At 37.3% G+C, this 19,003-nt stretch overlaps 2 protein-coding genes across 2 annotated transcripts in view; both read right to left on the reverse strand.

Moving 5' to 3' along the window:
• LOC110045275 (uncharacterized) overlaps nt 1-2,743 on the reverse strand; it is a 10,734-nt gene extending 7,991 nt beyond the window's left edge. Inside the window, exons 1-5 of the mRNA XM_089286455.1 lie at nt 2,679-2,743; nt 2,161-2,244; nt 1,668-1,732; nt 1,187-1,257; nt 155-215 (exon numbers count right to left, since the gene is read on the reverse strand). The gene's annotated coding sequence lies outside the window, so the exon portion shown is untranslated. The remainder of the gene's footprint in view (nt 1-154; nt 216-1,186; nt 1,258-1,667; nt 1,733-2,160; nt 2,245-2,678) is intronic.
• An 8,912-nt stretch (nt 2,744-11,655) lies between these two features.
• LOC110045440 (doublesex- and mab-3-related transcription factor A2-like) lies at nt 11,656-17,403 on the reverse strand. The gene is made up of 4 exons (XM_020751048.2): nt 16,752-17,403; nt 15,765-15,839; nt 14,979-15,083; nt 11,656-13,298 (listed from the first exon to the last, which is right to left on the reverse strand). The coding sequence occupies exons 1-4, from the start codon at nt 17,140-17,142 to the stop codon at nt 12,592-12,594; spliced, it is 1,278 nt and encodes a 425-aa protein (XP_020606707.2). The 5' UTR covers nt 17,143-17,403; the 3' UTR covers nt 11,656-12,591.
• Nucleotides 17,404-19,003: the final 1,600 nt, after the last annotated feature.

The following is a 19,003-nucleotide window of genomic DNA, read 5'->3' on the forward strand; positions in this document are numbered from 1 at the left end:
TAGGACTGCCATAATATTGCCGTTGGAAATTGTTGGCGTGGAAATATGATTAGCGTCTCTAATAACTATTTCCTTACTATTATATCATTAAGGTAATCTTTCTTTGAAAACAACTGATAACAATATTAAAATGTAAATAACTTAGTAAACTCACCACTCCCCTTTCTCTTGGTTTAAAGAGCACAAAAGCGACAGTCTTTCTTTACTTTGCTATCCTATAGGATGAGAGAAAAATTAAACTAACGCCAGGTCTGATTCAAGACTTTTATTCCAATTTAATAAGTCCATGTTTTTGCCTCTAACTCCATGCTGATATAAAAGTACAACAGGGATGACAGAGATACATGACCGAAACATACAGAAATAAATATAGAAAATAAATAAATAAATAAATAAATAACTTTATTTAAGTGCCAAATGTATTTAGCACTATTGTGCTAATTGAGGACACTGTAATTGAATAAACAAACATTACAAATAGAACGTAAACGTTTTAGAATACCAACTTGTGGGAGGCTGACCAGTTGGCTAGTGACACAACGTGGTTGAGAAGTGGAACTCCGAACTACCGAGAACAAAACCAGAAAGTGGTAGGGTGGAGGATTATTTTGAACCAGCACCCCAAGATTTCCAACCCAGCGCACTAAACCACTCGACCACCCTGCCCTTTCCTGCAGACAAAGGTTAACCCCTCAGAAATTCAAAGTCACGGACAAAGATAGAAAACATAAATTCCTTCAAATTTACAGACAAATATAAACAAACGTAATTGGACTGATTTGCCAAAGATAAGCTCACAAAACTGAAAGTCACAGATGTACAGGAACACGCAAAACTGAATTTTTTTCCTCAGAGATAAATTTAGACGCAAAGCGCCTAATAAACGCAGAAAACTGGAGGTTACAGAGGAAGAAGCTCAAAACTGCCGGTCAAACATGATTATAAAAGCATGTAGCTGCCAATCAGAGGGTGACAGTCGTGAAAAATTGATACTCACAAACAAAATGAACACAGAAAAAGAAACCCACAGACGAAGATGTCCGTGCACGAAACTAAAAGTCAATGAGGATTATCTTCTAAGGCATGATTTTCTGCAATTGAAATTACAATTATTTCAACATGCATATTCCTACAATATAATTTTTAACTTAGTATTTATAATCATTAAAGCATAGCTTCAACTTACTATTTTAATCGTTGCTTGAGATGTTCAGAAAGAAATCCAATTTCATCCACGTCATCAACGCGGCGCTTCCCCTAAGAACAATGTGTGTTTAATATTAATAAATATACAAATGAATATATGAAAGATCTTATATTTGAACCGCAGAGAAAGACATCTACATTCTTCATCATCTACGGGCATATTACGAACTCATATCGGAGTGACCAGCTCCCAGCTGGCTTGATAGCTCAGTCGGTACGTAGAGCACTGCACCGGTATTGTAGAGGTCATGGGTTCGAATCCCGCACAGGCCTGAAATGTTTTTTTATTTTTGTTTCAGGCTTTAATTTCACAACTGCTTAAGTTGTGTGTATAACTGCGATGATCAATCATGTCTTCATTGATAAATATATATGGAAAAAAAATTGTGTACAGTAAAGAGGAGGGCATGCATCGAATAGACGATATCTTATAACTACTAGGTTAAGTGCACTGTTCTTACCGTTACTAGATGAGTCAAAATCAGAATGAAATCCAATTCAGTCTGGATCAGCAAAATCGATGTTCCTTTGAAAAGGACAATAAATTATTAGTGTCATTTAAATCTTTTCAATGCACAGTAACAACATCAAATATCTTAGAGGCAATCAATCTTTGACTTTTTTCCTCCACTGTGGCTAGCTACGTAAAACAAAGAAAAGCTTTATGTTCTCAGTTTTGCAAGATTACAACACAATCAGTGTACACAAGTATTTTGTAGGCAATCTCAACATGCGTAATTGTGTTATCCCTTCTAATGTATTGTTAACAATCATTGTAACAGTTTCAATCTTTTTTAAGTTTATTTTTCCTGAAAAGCACCACCTGCGAGGTTCAATAAAATGTGTATGTATGTAGAAATAAAAGGAGAGTAGATGAGGATATCTACCGAAAACAAAATGAATACTGTCAGGAACTGCCACGAACCTGATGATACAAATCAAATGAATACTCACCTCTACTTTTAATTCCCTTTTCCACTGCGAAAGAAAACCTTTCAAGGCCTGTAACACCACGTCACATCACAACAGGGACTCTGTCTGCAATCAAGTGACAGGAGAATCACCAAAGTATTGTTTACGTTTTCTTTCCAATGCGTTCATTAACACCAAGATACTGAACTATATAACGGAGAATTTTGTGATTAGAAAGAAGTCCAAAAGAGGTTATTAGTTTTCTATTCCACTACGTAATGTTGCATTTTTGAGCAATTTTACGTAATGTATGGCAAGATTTACCAAGCCTAACATCTCATTGACTATCAGGCAGTTAATATGACAAGTTTATATTTCTCAGTGCCAATTGCAATTTATAAATGTCAGTAACTGCTGTGTTCAAATAATGATATAGTTTATCTTAAATATACAACAGTTCCCGTTGATTTCTTTAGTTCAAAAAGTTGTTGTGATATGTTACGATTTTTACCGACCAAATTAAATGTAGATGCACATGTGAGGTAGAAACAATTACTTACCGTTCGATGAGAAATCTAAATCAGAATGAAATTCAAAGTTCGAGTCTCTAGCAGCTAAAACAGCGTCTCCTTCAAAATAACACTGACGTACAAATTATCAGACTTTCGAACCATGGGATACGCTTTCGGTTTCGACGGGCTGTAGAGTCTTTTTTTGTATCTGCAGAACATGTATCGAATTAATTAAAGAAGTAGAGCGAGTAGTTATTTAACATTTGAAGACCACAGTAGCTATTCTGGCATTTGTGATTCTCTTTAGCCAGTGTCCAGTCCCATCACTTATTTTGTGGCTTTTGGCACAGTCTTATTTTGGCTTGTAATAGCATCTGTCACTGGCACACGATAAGCAGGTTTCATTTTTCCCTCGCGTTTCAGTTTTCATTCGCAATTTAAGTTACAATTACGCAGTTTAGGTACATGTTTGTTTCCTTGACACAGTCAACACTCGCTGTAGCGGATACGCTCAGCGACTTCTTTTAGTGTTCGTAATAGCGAGAGTCCGTAATAGCGGGGTGTAAGATAACAAGTGCCCTAACATTCAATAAATAACATAGACAATGTCGTCTGTGAAGCAAGGACTATTGTGCAGCCGATAAAAAAGAATTGATATGAATATAAACATTCCAGAAGTCTTTTGAAGTGTATTGTGACAAGTGATTAACACCAGGCTGTAATTTTACAAAATAATATTATATAAGAAGTACGCGGTGTCCACTTTATCGAGAGTCAAAACAATGAAATTGCCATTTTGGTGCCTGACGAAAGTGTCCGTATTTCCGTAATGGCAAGAGTCCGTAAATAGCGGGAGTCATTTCCAGTCAAACCTCTATAGCTTTTGCCGGGGATCTGGATTTTGTCAGCAATAGCGGGGTGTCCGCAATAGCGAGGTGTCCGCAAGGCGAGAGTTCACTGTATATGCTGTACATACATGCATGACTCAATGTGTAAGATTTTAATAACTTCCTTTCGTCTGTGTTGCTGACGGCTAAGGAAATGTGCAATGAGATGACTAAAACGACACGGGAGTTCCACTCAGTATTAAAGGCACCTTTCCTTCAAACAAATCATTCCAATAAAAATCTGTTTCCCAGGGGGAGGTTCTTCGGAGAGGGTGACCTAATCTTCTCCCAAGATCACTATGTTTGACGCTGGCATTGGACGATCTTGGGCTTAAGATTATGGGTGACCTACCCTAACCCGCTAAAATATTTTCGACGGGGATTAATGGTTGGCTGAGTTTGACTTTTTTCCTGAGTTATTGACAGGTGACCAGCTCTGTGAATTAGCCTTGCTACTCTCCCCCTTCCCCCCCCCCCCCCCACCCCCTTCACTCCCCACTCAGCTTTCCCAACCAATCCTAAAGGCGCGAGCTACGCCCTGTGATCACACCCTACCACCTAAATTATCAGACCTTTTGTGTTCGATAACCACGGGAGAACCAAGCACACATGCAAGACAACAACAACAGTTTATTTCTACTACTGTAAACAACTAAAAGAATTTACAAGATTATAATTATAAATAAATAAATAAACAGTACAGTACATACAGTAGTGGAACACCCAAAATAACTAAAAGCTAAACTACTTGGGTGACCGTAATTATAATAATTAAAAATGTGAGAGTCAGGATCAATAAGAGGCACAACAAATACATTGGTACACATAAATATCATAAAACTTGGTACAAGAGTAAATATACAAAACAAAACAAAATAAATAGATATAAACCATCAAAATGTGCAAGGCTGCACTTACGCCAAGGAGAGCGCCGAGTAAAACATGAACTTACATTTTATTTTGTTGTTAAGAATCTCGCAATCATCTAAGACTCTTCAGTGCGTTTATCAGTTTAAACAACTAGCTCCAGCTGAAAATGCAAAGAAAGCGTTTAACTCTAAATAGAAATTGAAAGAAGCCCTCGTGGTTCACTTTCTACAAACAACCCTGAATTTGGTTTGAATTTCTCTTTGTTCTTTTATAAAGTAAAGGTAAGAATTTTACCAAGTTCTATGTTGTTATTACGTGCACAGCCTTTGTTTCTTTCATTATTAGGTTGCTGTAGTTGTTTGCTGAACGGCTCCTTAATATTATAACAATCCGTATACTTCTTCTTCTTCTGAAAACTGAAATATTTGCAAGCTGACTAAGGTGTGTCACGTTATTCTCAGAAGTTGTTGGTAGTTTCATAAGAGCTGGTCAGTCATTTAGCTTTCCTTATTATTTTGGAATTAGCAATGGGGTTTCACAGTTATCCTCTTTTATATAATAATTAAATGAATGCGCGCGGTCTGATTGGTCAATCAGCTATGGTTTATTGTGCCAGTAAACTCATGGAAATTTCGCGTGTCTTCTGAATTATTATATAAAAGCAATATACCACAGGTTTCTATGGTTTAGAGGCATGATAAACCACTTGGGACGTTGGAAGAACACTCGAGGAATTCGTAAATCACTCGCCAGCGGCTCGTGATTTACGAATTCTTCTCGTGCTCTTCAAACATCCCGCGTGGTTTATCAGCCTATAAACCATAAAAACTTGTGGTCTATTGCTTAATTCACCGTGAGCGCTGTTAGCAATATTCATGGGGTGACAATTAAGCCTGTGAGTTATCATGTGATATAGGTTATAAATACCTTCTACATAAGGGATTCCCCTGAATTGGTTTACTGAGCAACTTACGTTTCGTTTTTGGTGATTAGCTAATAAACAAGAACGGAGGGATTCCCCTGTTTTAATTTAATGAGGAAGTCACGCTTCGTTTTTGATGGTTAGGTAATAAACAAGAACGAAGGGATTTCCCCGAATGAGTTTACGTCATCACGTGTTCGTATGACTTTCCTATGTTCTGTTTTGACCGATTACAATGAGAGGGGGCTGAATAGGGTTGCTGGAACTGTCGGTTCTCAGTTAAATTTTCGGCGATTTCTCAGCTATCAGTAAACTTTCCGAGAATCTCGATGTTTCCCGAGACGAAGTCGAGGGAAACACGGAGATTCAGTCGGGAAACAAAATTCAGTGTTCCACTCGGGACCAGTCATTAAGTGTTAATTATCAACTTCAAGATATCCATAATCTCACGGCCGTTTAAAGTACTGCCGACGCTACAGTTATTTATTTATTTTTTTCAAGAACCTAACATGATTGAAAAGTAGTCTACAGAATTGGACTCGAGCTGAGATTTATATTGCTCACAGTTTTGATTTATTCCTCTGGACTTTGAATTCAAAAAAAAAAACTAGAGAAACACTACAATTTATTTTGAACGAGATCGAGGGTGAAATAACGAGGCGAGAGACCATACATAATACGCCTAGCTGTTAATGCTAAGCGTGTGGCCTTGTTGGGCCGGCTCATTCGACCCTTTTTACTGGGGTTTTTTTGCCGAACGGGAACGTGTTTGCAGCTCTTTTGCTGCCATTGTTGTGAGAGTTAAGCATGCGCCAAGGATGGATTTATGACAAAAAGGCCTGAAACATCACGGGAGAGCATTTACATGAACGTAAATCTCTGCATGGTGCATCGATTACCTGTGCCTGCAAGAGGTAGACTCTGCACCCCAACAATTTTAGGCACTGGTGACACATTCATTTGGAACCGTTACGTTTACACGAGGAGAATTTGGAGTGCCGTGCCCGAAAATGGGCAGCATGTTGCCAATTATGTGCCGTGCCGTACTGATGTTTTAGCGCGGGTAAATGGGGCTTATATCTTATCTACGTACTTGTGTATGAAAGAAAATTAGTTTCGATGTAGTATAGGTTGATGAAAACTGAGTGAACACACATCCTGTGAATTGTGTTTGTGCATAAGATCAGAATTCAAACTTGCATGTGCTTACGAGGTTCCAGGAGTAGGAGAGATTATAGTGTAACTTTACCTCTGACTCATTTATCTCGAGAGAATATTTAATTTTCAAAGACATTACCAATTACAGTAACGATTAGAAAATTCTTGTTGACGTGAAAAAATGATATGAATCCAAAATGTGTATGGTGAAGAACTTTCCTTGACCTTTTCCATGATCTTTCCAAGTTTTCCCTGACTTATGTTAAGTAGTTATCCTCAAAGTATTGTCAAAACAATCTATTATTCAAGGTATTTTCCCACATTATGACGCATTAAATGCATGCTAGTGTTAATTGTTTTACTGGAATTATCTGGTCTCCTGACTTGTCTGCTGTTTTTCAAACTTTTGATATTTTTTGGCCTGTTCATTCTCAGTAAGTTTATTGCTTTTCCACGACTTTCCATGACCCAAACTTCAATGTCAGGACTTTCCATTCCTAAAAATGAAATTATATAAAAATTGCATGACTTCCCAGGTTTTCTATAGCAGCAATATGGCCGCCACTTGAACCCTCGCTAGTGCCCAGTTCACCTGATAATAAGAAAACAATCGGCTGCGCATGCTTGCGATCTTACATCCGACAAAAATTTTGAATTTTTCCCGCTATTGGCAAGAATAGGCTGCTGTCGAGCCTTAGCGAGACAACAATTACCCTTGCAAGCGACGGGTGGGATCTTCTATCTTCTGCTCTGACTGTTTTTCGTTGAAAATAACTGTGAGCCCCTAATTCAGCGGGGACTTTCTCAACCCCTCTGCCCTCTTGTCCCAATCCAGACATTAGGTTTCTGTCAGTTTTAAGGGTTAAAGGAGCCCAATCACGGTATTTTGAGTCAGTTATTTTGGCCACATGCAAAATTAACTTTAAATTGAAGAAAACCTCAGAATAATAATTTACAAAGATAGAAAAAGGCTGAAGAGTAAATAATAAACCATAACGAAGCAAGGATGGCTAAGGATGGAGAAGATTGACACGGATTACAAAAAAGGAATTTGAAAATTTAGTCTAAACTTTTCAAAATGCGCAAACCGTGTCATAGCTCCTTTAATATATCCAGTTAAATTGCAGAGTTTTCTTTCTTCTTTTTGTTTTACCAAGGTTATAGGCCCATCCTAAAAACCAGTCATGAATATGATCCCTTGTTGCCTCAGTAACACGAACCTTTCTAGCTGACCAATGTAAGTAAACTTTCAGAGACGATGGAGAATGTCCTCAAAGTCTTACGGTCTTTTGGCAAGCCTATGCTAAGGCCCTGTCCATACTATACACCGGAGAAATTTGATAACGGAGGTTTCACTGTGAGAACTCAGCAAATGTTTTCCGTCCACACTACGCCGGAGGAGTTTAAAAACGCAACAATCACCCGCCATTTTGGATTTACTCGGTCAGGAAAATCACGTGATTATCGTGACGCTATCGTTTTTCAAAATGCTTCGTTTTCAAATTGTTTTTCGTCCACACGAACTGATGAGAAGGCGTCGTTTTCAAATTCCTCCGGTTTGAAGATTGTTTTCGAAAAGCTACGTTTTTGTGACGGATTAGTGTGGACGGTAGGACTAACCGTAGAAATAAAGCTGCGTTTTCAAATTTCTCCGCTGTAGTGTGGACGGGGCTTGAGGAGTCGGCTTCCTGTCCAATCTTTTAAATTTTGCTGGTTTGATTTAATGCATAGCTCATAAATAGATCTTTTTTCTTCCTCAAAAAAGAAAAAAAAAATCGATCCCTATGGTCTTTAGCTAAGTTGTAAGACAAAAGCAGAAGCATTTGGGCCATGCTGTAAATGGAAACTGGGAGAAGCTTATAACCATCTGAAGGGGAGGGGGCATGCCTTTATCAAACCCTCCACCCTCCCCTCCCTCATCTCATCATCTATGTGAATAACACCTTTGGTTATAGTGAGTGGCATACGTATCAGAAACATATGCCTTGAATCAAGACAAAATTAAGGACACAACAAGCTTTAAAAATGTTTCCAACTCTGGAGTATTAATTCCCCGAAGGATACCTTCTTTCTAGTCAGACTTAAAGGCAGCTGAAACAATTGAGTGGGCTTCAATTGTGCAACTTGGAAAGATTGTTTCACTTATTTTAATTGCACGTCTCTTTAAATTTAAATATTTTAATCTTCTGGAAGTAATTTTTAAGCTTATTTATATATCATGCAGCAGAAGGCGGTTATTAAAATTTACAGCTATGTGCTGCTTGTCAGGTCGTTTACGCACAACTAGCAAAATTGATTGTTCCTTGAAGTACCGACTAGGAAATGATGTTATAATGCAAAGTTTGAAAAGTGTGTTTAGTTCAGAGCTGCTTACACTTTCACAGCTACACGCTAAATAATCGTCACTGCTAAACATCTTCGTGAATTAAAGTGAAAGCCGAGCGGAAACACTGCGTCCGTATTATTATAAGTTCCCGTTTTATTCTCGCTTTATTGATTAATATTAACAGGGCAACCTACTGTGTAGTTTACTTAGCGCGAAACCGCGTTGCACCCACAAGCTTGATAGAACATGAAACAATTCTGTTTTTATTGCGGCATTAAATTTCCGCTGTTTTCTAGACGTAGCGTTAAATGAGTGCATTAAAAACTACCATTACATTTTAGGAGTATTTTTTTTTTTTTTAGTTTAATTTTAAACAAATAATAAAATGGTATAATTTTTAGTGTTGCGAGGATTTAGGAGAATGGTTTTTGAAAGTTAAATATAGGCATTACAACAAACTTCCCTTAACATTTTGAAAAGATGTTCTACATTATTACTGCTTATTACTTGGCCTTTAATTTTCCGCAGGAAGACTTAATGGGTCGGCTTTTTTTACTACGAGAAATAAAAGAGCCGAGCTTTATTCAATTGCGCCGGATAAAAAACTGACATAATTTGTGAAATTGTTTATTTCTCCGAATGGTGTATTGTTTTAAAAGCAGCTCGTCGCGTCAAGCGATGCTTTTTGTCGAGGCTATAAACCACTCAAAGAAGACATACAGTTGACACAAAGGACAGTACATAATGGAATATCGGAAGATCTTGACATATTTAATATCTACACCTTTCTGTCTTCCCAATTATGCAGGCGCATCAATATGTGATATCTTATCTTGCTTTACTCCTTTCTTCGCCAGAATTTTATCTTTACCACACCCAAAAGCGATGTGACTGGCAATATTCACGTTATAATTACAGCGCTAAGAGATTTCCTCAATAGATCGAACTTTGATATGTCTGGAAAATGTCGAAACTATACTTAGTGACCGATAATTTGGCTTTCGCATGATAGTTATTTTTTGCTATTCTTGTAACAAAAGCATAACCTAGTCGCCTGTGTGAGTAACTTCTCCATTAAATCAATCAATTTTCGATCATTCCATTCAAAACAGGTTGATTGAAAAGAAACTTGCTTCGTTATTTTTTCTATTATTATATTGCTCAAATTGCCTTTCTTTAGTTTGAAAGACATCGAAACACCAATGGCTTCCATTTTATATTTTCGGCTTTGAAATTTTTTGTGAGAGTTGTATCCATTATAAAACGTGCAAAAGTCGTCCGCATTTTATAAACAGAATATTCGTTACCAAAAGCTTGATATTAAATTTGATATCACTTTGTGTCCCAGTTAGTAGCATATTTTTTGTAAACCTGTTAATCAACAAACTTGCCGAAATACAGTTTTTATTAATATGAGTTACCAAATAATATTGATAGTATGACAGATTACTCGATTTTGTTACTGGCAAGAAGCATTATTTTTAAAACAATCCAATTTGGAATTTCTTACGTTCAAAATTCTATAGGATTTTTCTATTGAGAAGCTACAGAAAACACGACAAATTTATTCATTCCACAAAGTTTTACGAGGTTAATTTTGCGTGGTCATTAAAAAGAATATCTAAATTTATAACTCCTTTCTATTTGTTGCATAAGATATTAAGGCAAGTATTTCCCTCTTAAAAGATCATCTTGGAATTTAACGACGGCGTTAAATGGAGGTGTTTTTTTTCGTCTGGGCGTAAACGTCTTCGGAGTTTGTTAGTGATATATTTTCCGGTTAATACGCATTTTGGTGACCGCCCCGAAAAGAGCAGAATGATTAATGGACGAATAAACAAAACACAGAGTGCCTGGCGCACAAAAGACTCACTGAATCTCGCAGCGAAAACTCCGTAGAACATATATTTGTCTTATTACAATAACGTCAAACTCTTCGTTTCGAATTTCCACATCAAAGCGCCGACTTTAAGCACTTTTTCACGTTGAAGTCATTACAGAGACGTACGCACGGCCTAATGCGAAAGAAATAAGCCATTTGAGAACCATTAAGTTTGTAAATAAACCAACTAAAGAGCAAAATGACTGGACCAGGTGAATATAAGCTGATTTAAGGCCTGCCGGATTTTGGCACTATCACTAGCAAGGACACCTGCCCGAAATTTTTAAATTACTCCTCTATTTATATTGTTTATGCCATTGATGTTTTACGTCTAATTTCCTGACAAGAACAGGTCTCTGTTTTTTCTGTGATGTTTTGCTTTCATTTTGAGCACTGAGTTTATATTCTTTTGTCGGTCGTGTTTGGCGAAGACAATAGGTGACGAATTATTAATTTATGAGAAGTTTTGCTCCAGGCTTTCTGTAGTCTTATTCACATATTAACCCTTCGTTAACGCTTGGCTAAAATTAAGCTCAGATCTTGAGCACTGAATAAATTGCAATCGTTTGGTTTTGTTTGAAATCCCACTGGCAATGAATGTATATTTCACTTCGGCTCATGTCAAAATATCGGGTCAGTGTAAGAGAAAATAATAAAACAGACAGAATTTTATTCAATGTAGTATAGCCCAAATTAATATTGGTGTAATTTGAAGTCTATGTCAACACAACCCATTGAAGTCTAGAAGAAAAGGAACTTTGAATATTTAACTTCAACCAAAAATTCAATTCATTTGTACTATGCGAGTGTCACAAATTTCAAGTTTAGTTTTCACAAATGAACGTTCTCGAATCATTTGATTTTGAAGATTTTAGGTAAAGCTTGCTTCAAGGCGGTTTTTATGTTCTCATCAGTAATTTCGCGTTGTTTTCAGATGTCAAGCCGAGAAAAGCAGTAGGGATTAGTAAATACAAACTATATTATTCGACAAAATGAGTTTTTTATTATATTGAAAGTGAAAAGTACTTTCCTCCTGTTTTTCTAAATATTCTTTACAATTTATACATATAGAGGATTTATTTCTTCGGAGAATAATTTGTAACTCGTTGTGCAGAAATTATTGGTTAAAACAAATGACTTCCATGAGGCCGGTTTATCAGCATAATAAACGCGTTATGAATACACAGTAAAACCAGGAGAGGTTTGTTCCGAACACATTGCGATGCGGGTTGCAATGGGTTTGTCAGAGATCATCCTGCAGTTGTGTTTATTAATTTCTTTTGAAACCTGCCGTCTTAAGACCTAGCGAATTTTTATCCAATTTTTCAATTGCCTCGCTCTTCGAAAAGTACACAAAACATTTTACAAAGCTTTAGAGCGCTTTTAAGAAAACCGTGAAATATATATATATATTTTTCGCGAGACAATATTCCATCGTCAAATAAACATTTTTGGCGTATCTATAGTCGATATCTTTGCGAGTAAGTCTTAAGTTAATTTTATAGTTTTTGAGCAAGAAAAATCCTTTATTGTGGTGCTTAGAACACCAGATGTGAACTAAAAGCAGATTTCTCTTTGACACATGCATAAAATTATGTAGAATTTCAAATTTCCCTTCTTAAAATATATTTTATCATCAATTATATTTCTTAACGTAAGCTGAAAGATGAAAGACTGCTGAAATTTATTCGTTCCTTCATCAATGATTCTTCAATGTTTTTACCTAAGTTCACACGAGTGATTGTCAGTCTTAATAATAGCTTCAACTGAGGTCTTTTAATTTTTGCTAGTATCTGTGTTCGAAGGACGAAAATTCAGTATTTCAATTTATAATTTCGAAGAGCTACTGTCAGTTCGTTAGTGCTTATCTAAACATAGACGTCCTTCTACGTAGAAGTCTGAATTTCGATATAAAGTTACTTCTCTTTCTCTGTTCTTGGGCTGACTGTTCGTGAATCACCTCCCGTCTTTAAAACCTCGATCGAATCACTGATCTCTTCAGTGTCCTTTGGTTTGTTCAAAACGGGCGTTCGAGGCCGAACTAGCGAAGAATTAATTCGTGAGTCGAAGAAGAACGAAATAGGAAAATTCTCTTTGCTTCTGTTTGTCTCTAAAGCGTACGGAACGCTGCTCGACGAAGTGTTAATGAAGTGAGCTTTGGCAAGAGTTGAGATGGGGGTAAATGCAGACTTTGGGCTGCCGAGAAAGCTCTCGGCCCCTCGTGAATACTTGAAACTTTCAGCGCGAAGGGCGGGATGGTGAAAGTCCCTGACGACATCTTGAGGAAGTCTTGTCCACGGAGTGGGTACTCCCATAAACATGCCAGCCGCGTCGCTCTTGTAACGAGTCAAAATCTCTTCTATCGCTTGACCCAAATCGCCAGCACATGAGTGAAGAACCAGCTGCAAAACGCTCACTTTGATCTTCGGGAAAATGCGTATTAAAAGTTCAATAGCCGAAGGACGCCTCTGTCTCGCGAAATGCACGGGTGACTTTTCGGACGGTTCGAATTCGGTTGAATATCGGCGGCGCTTTTCGGGAGCGTCTGCGAGATGTGGTCCCGGATTGAATCCGCCATGACTAACCTCTGTGCCGACTTCGTTGGGAAGTTTCCGTTTTAATCCTGCACGAAGATAAAAGCAGGGAGAGCAATTTAGTTTAACTACATTTTAAGTTACCTGTTACGGGGTTATGTTTAACTGACTCGAGCAATGTGATATTTCACGGTTAAAGTTTTGGGTTGAAATTACCACGAAGTCAGATAAAATTGTTACTTATAACTCTGCAATTACGAATTAAACGTCAATGAAAACGCTTCTGATGAGAATTAAAACACCTTAAATAATTTAGGCGCGCTTATCACAGAAATTGTATGCGGTTAGGAATCAGTATTTTTTTTATTCGAATTCTCAAAGCTGAATTTACTGGTGGTAGAGTTTGTTCATTGATTATGGTAAATCACTTAAAACGCTTGTAATTTTAGAGTCTGGAAAAATACTCTGCCTATAACATTAATCTTTAAACGTTTAGAACTAGACATTTATCGTGACATTGGCTCAAATTGATATTTTTGCCGTCGGAATACATGAAGTTCAAGCAGACCTCTTAATGTGGTCATAAACAGGAGAAAACATGGTATAGAATTTCTATAATTTCCTTAAAGTCCACAAGAGTCGACAACATTTCAACCCTTAATTGGACTATTGTTGAGGGTAAATCTATGTCCCCAATTGGCGTTTTTTCCCCGCTTTTAAGGGAACATCCTCTACCGAAAAAGTTTAACTCTAAAAGGTGCCGGACCAACTTCGGTGCACTTCGATATAGTTTAATTTTCCTCTGAAATTTTACTACGCAATTTGCAAGAGAGGTGATAGTGTTGAATTTCGTTGCATTTTATCGCCTTTAGAATGCGAAAATGATATTTTAATATCTCTTTAACGTGAAACTAAGGAACAAAATATTGCATCATTTGGATAAAATGATGGATACAAATGAATCGGCCATTTCAATTTTATAGTGAAGCTTTTCAAAACAGTTACAAGCAACATTGCCAAATGGCTCAAGAGGAAATTAAGAGAATGATTTGTTTCCAAAACTAATATATTTTTGAGTTGAAATAAGTTTGCAATACCAAAACAAGGTGGAATTAGCTTGCGGGCGGGATTTTAGAAAGGAAATTTTAATTTTCTTCGCGTAATTAAAAGGCAAAAGAGGAAAATTTCCCTTCCATAACTCAGCGGGGATGAAACTGGCTTGAAATGAACGTGATGGATATAAAACGACATGAGCAGGTGTCCGCTCTTTCAGATGTTATTCAGTTCAAATTTAGTAATTTTTTTTAGTCTAGCTGGTCAACACAACTGGATACCACACGAAAGATAAGAAAATTTTAATGAGGGCTTGTTCAAAATTAAACTAGAAAGATACAGAAAGGGAAACTTTCATTCTTTATCGTCCGCGGAGAGCGCTAATCTTTTCGCAACTGTCAACTTTGATGTCAAAGCAAGGAACCAAAACGCCACATTGAAAAATGTTATCGATGAAAACTTCACTCAAAGGAAAACTTCTTCAAAGGCCAATATCTAAAACTGGTCCGACTGTTGTTTTTTCGGCGTTATCAAGCGAGTATTATCTTTAGTCGAAGCTGGCTTTTAAAACGACGTGCTCTCAAGTCACAGCTTTAAAAGGCTTTATTCTTTTTGTTCAATTGGATGCGCAACTCGATGCATTTAAATACAAATATGATTCTTTGAGAATCTTTCCGTAATTAAATAAAAATTAGCAGAATGGTGAATTGTTGCACCTTGCAGATGATGAGGCAAAACTCCAGCGAACGGCCTAAAAGCCGAACAAGTGCATTCTCCGTGTAGCTCCTTGTGTGAGTTTCCAATAAAGCTTCCGTGGTGATCTATGAAATGACCAGAAAAAAAAATAAAGAAATTGAGAAATGGAAACTCAAGTTTAACGCTTGTGGGGTTTTTGTTGTTTAACTCTGTAGTCTCAAATAGATAGACATGTCACTTATTTTCAATCGCTGTAAAATGTTATTTTGAAACACGGCTGTATTATTATGAACCCAATGTTTCCTAAATAATTGTGTGGAGGAAATTAAAGTGTATCCATTCAGCTTTTTCCGCGGTTGTTATGGGAAAACAAACTCCATGGCTCGGCATTTTTTGTCCCCAAATTTCCTTATCTATGCAAATTTATACAAGCATATAAGGTTTCTTTATACTGCGTTTTTTTACAGAATTATGCGATACTGTTGAATTTGTCTTATTTCCGCCCTTTCCGTGAAATGTTTTCGTGCATGAAATGATAAAAAAGTGGCATTTTTGTAGAAGCTTAAGGAAAACCCGTTGCGTTTCGATTCCTTGAAAACCTTAACGTATATTCCCTCGTTTGTATTGAAAACGCCTTATAACTGAAGGTTGATACAAAAAACTGATGTAATTTAATGTGTATCTCTCGTTTGCGAACTCGCTGCAGCTTGCTTTTGAATTGTTTTTGCAGAATTTAAGCAATAAAAAAGTTATTTTTTTTCTGTAAAACAATGGTTTAGCTACAGCATGACAAATGGAAAACTCACCTGTAAACGAATTCGTGACTGAGATCGGCTCGGGGCAACTTTCTCTCACTGGGGAAGAAACCTCTTTCTTTATCTCTATGAAGAAAAAAACAACAGAAAACATTTTTTCCTCTTTCGTAAGACAACACATGGCCTTCTAAGATGCAAGCGGAAAGATTCAAATATTGGCTCTCGGTTTTCAAGGCCGAACTAGGCGAAAAATTATTACAAATTACGCACTGGTTGTTTTTATTAGAATCGCCACGTCGTTCAAAAATATTTGAAAGAAAAACATGAATTTACTCAAAGTTATAGGAGAGTGGAATTTTATATAATGGCTGATTTCCTTCAATTATTGGATTAGTTTTTGATTTATTCTTTTTATCTCTGTTTTTGTGATGTCTGCTATCTTTTATTTCACTTTTAATCAGCCCAGCTCGACAGCATATGGCCGGTGTTTGATGGATAATTTAAACGAAAAAACCACAGAAAGAAACACCTTGAAACTCTGTATCAAAAGCTCTAATGATAATACATCCATTTTAAGTTGTCGCCAGCAAGAACAACAGACGATAAAAATACGCAGCGATGGTTTTCTCTCGGTAAATTATACAGAAAAAATATTTGCTAAAATCGACATTTTAAGATTTCATTTTCAAAGGCATATTTTTTAGAAACACGCATTAGTTCCAGAAGGAAAGAAGCTATGTTATTAGAACTCCTCTCATTAAGAGCTTTTTGTGCTTTTCAAGTTGAAACTTTTTGCTACAAATTTTGTTGCCGTTTATGGTCCAGTAGAACGGGAAATTCTTGCTTTAGGTTGTTAGTCTAGACAGTGTTTTAGCGCGATTTTTTCAGTTTTAAGCACGTTTATCGTGACTGGGTATCAAACTTCAAATTTCAAGATATTTTGGTCAATTATTGCGCTTTTCTAGCTGTTTATTTGTTCGCTGCTTGAAGCGAACTCGCTTATAAACGGGCAGCATAGTGGCTAGTGATTACTCTTACCCGTTGGTTCGGCGCCAGTAGAACCAGGCGACGAGCTGCGAGGCGACGGACTCTGGTTGCCGTTACTGCTTACTCTGGTCAGGGCCGTGAACACGTCTCCTGGGGGAAGTGGGTTACGCTGTTCTTGCATTTGCTGCCGACGAAGAGCTACCTGAGCCGCGAGAACTCGCTGTCTCTCAGCAATAAGAAGGCATTTGGGACACAGACAATCCCTCCATCGGCAGAACCCTTTGTGGCCCTTTAAAATAGAATCAAACCCATGATTACGGCATCGCGCGCATTTCGGTGTGCGCTTTTTCTCGGCGGCTGCTTTGCTGTTCGGGCTGCTGCGGCCGCTAGAAGCCGCGGTGCTGGCGGTAGTTAAGCTCGTGCCACCTTGCGAATAACTCATATCGGACTCTTAGCTCAGCTTATAACTGTTTGTCTGTCGCGCGACTGAAAAAATATCGCCTGGTTATATATATAGATATATATCCCGTGTAGACCAAGTTGCTTGTGTTGTAAAATATCGTATCGTTATACAAGTTGGAATTTAGATTTGATACTGTTTTATATATACTGGGCCATAAGGCTCCGTTGCCAAAGAAAAACGCAACAACGCACGCGATTGGCTGCAATAGAGATTCTTGTCACCTCTTTAACTAATGAGATGAAAGATCCTATTGTCGAAACCCACCCCTCATTGGCCAGGCATTGTCGTGGCGCAGGACACCTGCGCCGTAGAACTTAAGCGGTGATCATTTCAGTGTATGCGTTGGAGCCAGCAGGTGAACATAAACTCAAAAATAAAAACTTTATCCGTAAACACTGGCAAACAAAGCCGCAAAAGGGTGCGACATGAAAAGAGATCTTTTCCATAAACATAAGCTAGCTGTCTTCTGTTAAGTTTGAAGTTAATCTGGTCAAAAGAGCAAGCCCCCCTTTTGAAAAGGCAGAAACAAAGTCAGAGTAACCGAAAGAGTATTTGGTTATGTATCGAGAACACGCAATGCAAAGCATTGTGTAAGAAGGCTTCATTAATCAGATTGAAACTTATCTGAGGGTAGCAATAAGTTTAACAAGACTTGATGAGGTCGTGTAAGCTTGATTGCGCGCATGGGGTGGTTTTAGTTCGGCTGTGTTATTTCCTCAAATTTTCGCAGTGATATGCCTTTTAATCTTCTAATCAATGCATCCACCCGTCTTTTAAGTGTAATTAAAACTTCAGCGCTATGTTAGATGTCGTGGAGTTTGTTTTATCTTCTAAATTCGCTTTTCACAAAAAGGAAGTGCTTTTCAGGCTTAGTCATAGTATTAAAACTCGCTTCCTGTTAGAAGTGTATTAATAATTCATTTTCTCCTTCCTTATGGCACCTTGAAGCGAATTTAAATTGCTTTCTAATTTCATAAGGGAAATAATTGCACACTCATTAGATCACTTAAGCGTCGGAAAATAAATAGAGCAAACAACCTTTGAAGCCTTTTGAATCAAATTTGAAGAAATGAACTTTCGTTTTAATGTGCGCGTTTTCCCTGTGTACATTTCGCCGTCCGGTTTAAAGTTTTTTTATTCTATTCCAAACAGAAAGACCTTGGTTTAATTTCTAAAGAATAACTAAACAGTGGTCGACTGATAAACTCGAATAAACAGTTCAAAACCGATGACATCGCAGGTGGCCGCGATAGAAACGCAGTTTTGAGGCCTCGCATACAGTTTTTCATGGACTGTTTGAAAGATATATTGGATAAATTACGCCAGATTCAATTATTGGCCGACATTTTAACTTTCCGCATTTAAAACAAAAATTAAGGGAGGTTTAGCCACGCACCTCTCCGTTACATTGTCTCAACGAAGTTAACACTTTTTTTCACTTTCTTTAATTTTCTGTATTGAAAGAATGTCCGTTACACATTCGCTAGAAATTTTCCTTCTCTAAATAAATTTACACCCAAGTCGTGTTCATCAGCAGTCGGTTTCTTTCCCCCCAAAAATATAAAGTAATTTGTTGATGTTATCTCCTTAGCCATTCTAGCATAACACTGTAAATTTGATTTGTATAATTTAACATTAAAGTCAATTTTCTTCGCCTTTCGATATTCATTGAAATATCTTTATGTAAAATTTGCGGCAACTGTGTCCCGTAACACTCAGCCATATCTGATTTCATAGCAGATTTTATCAGTTGGGGCTTTTTTTACAACAAAAGTCCGACCCAGAGCATTCAGGAAAGCTCATTAAGCTTTTGACGAGACATAAATGCAATTTTAAAAAA

The sequence above is a fragment of the Orbicella faveolata genome, unplaced genomic scaffold, assembly GCF_042242905.1.
Source record: "Orbicella faveolata isolate gen_17 unplaced genomic scaffold, um_ofav_v1 contig_14, whole genome shotgun sequence".
In the NCBI taxonomy this organism is placed as follows: Eukaryota; Metazoa; Cnidaria; class Anthozoa; order Scleractinia; family Merulinidae; genus Orbicella; species Orbicella faveolata.

What these genes read in the sequence shown, in the direction of transcription:
- LOC110045440 (XM_020751048.2), bottom strand. Translation starts at nt 17,142, where the DNA reads ATGAGTTATTCGCAAGGTGGCACGAGCTTAACTACCGCCAGCACCGCG. An exon ending in TACTGGCGCCGAACCAACGG is followed by an intron (nt 15,840 to 16,751) that starts GTAAGAGTAATC and finishes TTTTCTTCATAG; the next exon opens with AGATAAAGAAAGAGGTTTCT. An exon ending in AGTCACGAATTCGTTTACAG is followed by an intron (nt 15,084 to 15,764) that starts GTGAGTTTTCCA and finishes GTCATTTCATAG; the next exon opens with ATCACCACGGAAGCTTTATT.